The sequence below is a fragment of the Gekko japonicus genome, unplaced genomic scaffold (genome assembly GCF_001447785.1).
Source record: "Gekko japonicus isolate JY-2015 unplaced genomic scaffold, Gekko_japonicus_V1.1 scaffold106, whole genome shotgun sequence".
Lineage (NCBI taxonomy): Eukaryota > Metazoa > Chordata > Lepidosauria > Squamata > Gekkonidae > Gekko > Gekko japonicus.
Window position 1 is genome coordinate 42,472 of NW_015170890.1, and position 5,487 is coordinate 47,958.

The 5,487-nt window shown below is 42.6% G+C and overlaps 1 protein-coding gene across 1 annotated transcript in view; it reads left to right on the plus strand.

Moving 5' to 3' along the window:
* Positions 1-841: 841 nt before the first annotated feature.
* The window catches only part of RBMS3 (RNA binding motif, single stranded interacting protein 3), a gene marked incomplete at its 5' end in the record, with an annotated part of 435,264 nt that continues 430,618 nt past the window's right edge, over positions 842-5,487 (plus strand). Inside the window, one exon of the mRNA XM_015418391.1 lies at positions 842-900. Within this exon, the coding sequence (XP_015273877.1) occupies positions 842-900 (59 nt within the window). The remainder of the gene's footprint in view (positions 901-5,487) is intronic.

Genomic DNA, 5,487 nt, shown 5'->3' on the forward strand with positions numbered 1-5,487 from the left:
TCAATGTACTCAACAAAACTTCTTTGTCTTGACATTAAAAAAAATTGCTGCCATTGAGTGGTCTCTTTGTTGATTATGAGTGAACATAGATAATTAACTGTGTGGATAAGGGTAGCCTGTGAAGGTCAGAGCAGAAGCGCAAGAGCACCATGTAGGACCGTCTCCTCTGTTATGTACAGTTGCATCCAGTACTGTTAGTGCTGCATTTTTCAATAGTGCTTAAGCTTCTTTCTGCAGCTGTGATCACAATGGCGGCTTGGCGTGATATGGTGCCACCTCTAATTGAACCGGGTTAAAGTGTAGTGGGTTATATCAGCCACACAGCACACCCTGCTGTGGGTTACCCATGGAGACATCCTGTGGTAAAGCATCCACATTATTGTGGCACCTCAGTCATGGAGCGAACTGCAAAAAAATATATATATATCCAAAACCCATGTGTGTGCGTAGTGCGCATGCATGCATGCACACATAGGCAATTCTTTTTTTAAAATGCCTCCGTAGCGGCAGAATGGATCTGCAGGTTCACACTGCCAAATCCATTATGTGCACGGTCCCCTGTGTTCAGACATCCGGTCATGTGCAATGAATGTGTGGGGAAACAAAAACACCACTTCGAAGGTGGTGGCTTTTTAACCCGGCTCCAAGTCATCCTCTGATGGGGTGAGTATGCCCGGGGAACGCCTGACAGATGTGGCTGTGTGATCGTGACCGTTTAATCCGTTTGTAAAATGTGCCTATATTGGGCCAAACTGCCTGTCTGAACACAACCTGTATTTTAAGTATGCTTGGCATAAATACTTTAAAATGCCGTAAACTAAGCATCCTTTTTCCCTTTCAGGTATGGAAAAATTGTTTCTACAAAAGCAATCTTAGACAAAAACACAAATCAGTGCAAAGGTAGGTGCAAATTTTACATTGGATTGATTGACTGTTTTTCTTTTAACTGTAAAAGTTCGAGCTCTGGCTGTGCAATCAATGTAAAGTACAGTATATTGAAAACATGTTTAATAATGCCAGTGCTTGGGGTAGTACTTCCAGTAACATTGCTCATTAATTTTTTTCATTAACAAACAAAATGAAAATCACAAATCAAAACAACTATCAAATTGCTTCGGCAGAAAAGTAAATTACCTTCTAACTACATAGTGTCATCTGATTTGAATGATATTATCAGTGATGCAAATTGATTTCCTATATAAAAATGAGAAACCGTTGATAAAGCTTTCCCAATCAAAAGCCTCATTCTGCTTTTCTTGCTTTGACATCTCCTGCTCCATTCTTACCAGAGGAAAACATTAACTGTGGCCTAACAGGTTGCTCATAAAATTGTGACATGGCTATATGAAAATGAATCCTTATTGCACTTGCAGTTTAATTTCATTTTGTGGCTAACATTTTCAGCTACATTTTTGTGTTTATAATGAAGTATTGAATTCATCAGTTGAGCATATAGAGTATCCTACATTTTTCTTTTTTTAAAAAATCATGACTTCTACAAGATAATTGGTTTTGTACATGATTTACTAAGCCTGTTGGTGTGATGTTTCACTAGAGTTCTTTACTTACTGTACAATTTGCTTCATTCACACCATAAAACATTTATTTTATGTATTGAGGTCCACTGTAATTTTCTTCCTCAGGTCTTGAATAGGATTTTTTTTCATGCACAGAAGCCACAGCTTTGCTTTCCTTCTAAAAACCAGGTGCATGGAGTATTAATTCAGATTGGGACTACAGTTGCAAGGAAGGGAAGCTTTAAGCTCCATTTTCCAAACCACAAATGGCCCCAGGGAGTTGCTGTTTGTCCCACTGGGGAAACATATAGCGACAGGGAGCTGTTCCTGCTGGCAGCAGAGGACAGGACTCGCAATAATGGGTTTAAATTAAGGGCGGGAAGGTACCGGCTGGATATTAGGGAAAACCTTTTTACTGTAAGAGTTGTTCAACAGTGGAATCAGGTGCCTAGGGAGGTGGTGAGCTCCCCCTCACTGGCAGTCTTTAAGCAGCGGCTGGACAAACACTTGTCAGGGATGCTCTAGGCTGATCCTGCATGGAGCAGGGGGTTGGACTAGATGGCCTGTATGGCCCCTTCCAACTCTGTGATTCTGTGATTCTATTATTCTAAATAGCAACTCCCTGGGACCATTTCAGATTGGTAAAGTGATGAGTATCAGTGGTAGAGTTAACTAGTTGATGGCACCAGGTTGTGGGAGGAGAGATTAGACCTGGAATATATATGTGTCAACTCTCCCACCCAGCCCATTTGAAATCAGTTCTAATTTACTAAAGAAAAAAGGTGATGAAGGTGGTGAAGAAGGCTTACTGGCAACAAAGGCTTGAGGCTTTGGCTGTGAAAGTAGAATGGCTGTCAGAATTGGACCCTTATCTAAGGAGAGGAATGCAAGCACTCAACACGTAACTTAAGGCACAAGTAGAACCATTTAATAAAAGACTTCAAAACTCCGTCAGGCTTCAGAGAATGTTTGCAAAAGCAGGAACACAAACAATAACAAAAATGGAAGAGGAAGCCACCAACAAATGATAACAAAAGAAAAGAATGCTGGCTTACGGATGTGATAAAAACAGTCATTTCATGAACTGTAGGGGGTACCTGAAAAGTGGCTTATCATTCCAGGCTGAGGGAAAGGCAGTTGCTTCTGCATTGGCAGCAGTCATCGAGTCCCGTCCCGGCCGATGCCCTCATGCCTCCTTGCCAGAGGAAAATGTCCCCAGCCAGCCTGTTTCAGGCTGCCAGCTGCATGCCGTTATCAACAGTGAATCCTTACAGACATCTACTATAGTGCAAAGCATGGGGAATATTGTCCATATGCTGCCTAGCATAAGAGGTGCTCCCTGGACTGAAAAACAGGGGAAGCACGTTTTTCACATGTGCCCATTTCATTGTTTGCTGTTGTGTGTCCGCGTGCCTGGCCAGACCTCAGTATGGAACCTTTAGGCTACTGTCAAGCCCTTCTTGCAGTAGCCTCTTAAAATGGTTGGTTTTGACTTTGGAAAAGAGTCTGGACGGTGGAGGTGACTGGACGTTGTTCTGCTTGTACTGATTTCAGGAGTTCAGTAGGAAACTTAGGTGGAGGTTAAACTAGTTATTTCACCCTGATCCAAATCAAACCTAAGCTGTTTGAAGTGGATCCATTCTGAATCAAACCAGTGGGGATGGTTTTTGCCCAGCATTGGTCTTTGTGTGAAGTTAACTGTGGCCCCTGCCACACGGCAGGGAAAACACCCGGCAAAGCGCGGCTAAATAGAGCCGCACCAAAAACGAGGCGCGCGGGCGGGTTCCCATGGATCCCGTGCACCACGCGCCGTTGCTCCCCAGCATGATCAGATGCCAGGGAGGTAGGGACGCTCGGGAGGGGGAGGCTGCCGAACTGCGCATGCTCATGCATGCGCAGTTCGGCTGAAGGCCGGGGATGCGCCAGCGGCAAGAGAAACTTAGGTGGAGGTTAAACTAGTTATCTCACCCTGATCCAAATCAAACCGAAGCTGTTTGGGGTGGATCCATTCTGAATCAAACCAGTGGGATGGTTTTTGCCCAGCATTGGTCCTTGTATGAAGTTAAACTGTAAAGCCCAAAGTTAAAGCGAGTTTGATACCATATGATGGCTGAAGACCTTCATTTATCTAGTAGCCATGGGTGGCCCCACGGTGTGTATCAAAAGAAATCAGTACAGTGGAGGCCTCTCAGTCTAGGGTAGGTGTTTCTGCAAACTTAGTGAAACACCCAGGTTTTCAGAAAATTTTTAACCTTAGGGTTGAAAGAGAACACAACATTGTTAAAATGTGCTGAGATCTCTTTATATTATTTTGTGAGAATGCAGCCATCATTTTGGATTGACCAGGCTGCCCAAATATCATGGAGGCCAAGATCTTTTGCAGTAGTCTCATGAGCTCTTGGCCCTTTTAAACTTTTTGTTTGTTTGTTTCATTTAATCTCCATTGGAGGTGATGGGATCTAGAGGGAAACATCAGGTATTGTAAAGAAGAGGGGAAACAGCTGTACTTCACATGAGCTCTTGGCCCTTTTAAACTTTTTTGTTTGCTTGTTTCAATTAATCTCCATTGGAGGTGATGGGGTCTAGAGGGAAACATCAGCTATTGTAAAGAAGAGTGGAAACAGCTGTACTTTAGAGTTCATTAAAAGTCAGACTCTATAAGAGGACACATAAGTTTCCTGGGGGCTTGCATAGCAGTGCTTGCATGCAGTGCTTTCGAGCAGGGGCTTTTGACAAGGGAGCTGAGCTTGGAATTGGTGTTAAGAGGCAAAGAGGGGTAAGTGTGTGCTTGAGGCTGTATGGTTCATGAGCTGTTTAGCATGTCTCTGTCTGAAAATCTCCTTCTAGCTTTTGGTGTGTGTTCTAGTTCATGGTCCTGCTAGGAGAGGCTTTTGCTGAGTAAGCTGAGTCAGCTGATTGATGTTGTCTAACTCCAGGGGTAGAACCACAGCTCACAGCTCCAGACTTCATAAAAGGTCAGACTCTGTAAGAAGGCACACAGTTTTTTTTCTGAGAAAGTGAATGAATTTGTTGCATCTGTGTTCACTGTGGACATATACCCAGGCTCCTGTTTTCAGGAACTGAGTCTGAAGAACGGAGTCAAATAGAGTTGAAGTTCTAGACCTTTGGGGGAAATTAAAAAACAATAAGTCTCCAGGTCCTGATGGCATACACGTAAGAGTTCTTAATGAAGGAACTCAAATGTAAAAGATTTGATCTATTTGTCACTACTATCACCCACTGTCTGGAACTGGAAAGTGGAAAATGTTACACCAGTTTTTTAAAAAGCGTCCAGAGGGGAACTAGGGAGATACAGAACAGTTTGCCTAGTATCTGTTTCAGGAAAATTAGTAGAAATTGTAATCAAACATAGAATTATTCAGTACATAGAAGAACAAAGCTTATTGTGGGGAAAATCAGCATGGATTCGGCAAAGGAAAGTCTTTCCTAACCAACTTTTTGGAGTTTCTCGAAGTAAGCAAATGTGTAGATAACTGACCCAGTAGACATTATATTCTTGGATTTTCAAAGAGCTTTTGACAAGGTAACTCACCAAAGTCTCCTGAGTAAGCTTAGGAGTCATTGGATAAGAGGACTGGTTCTTTCCTAGATTAAAAAATGTCTGAATGAAACAAAGCAGACAGCAGGAATAAATTTACAGATTTTTCAACAGAGGAAAGTAAGCAGTGGTGTTCCACAAGGATCGGGATTGGTGCTAGTGCTATTTAATTTGCTCATAAGTTAGGGGTGAGTAGCATAGTGGCCAAGTTTGTGGATGACACAAAATTATTTAGGATGGTAAAAACCAAGGCTGACTCTGAAGAGCTCCAGGAGGATCTCCCCAAGTTGGGTTAGCGGGCAAAAATGTGGCAAATGAAGTTAAATGTACATAATTGCAAGGTGGTGTGCACTACAACAAAGAATCCCAGCTTTAAGGACACATTCATGGAGTATGAACTTGATGAGACTG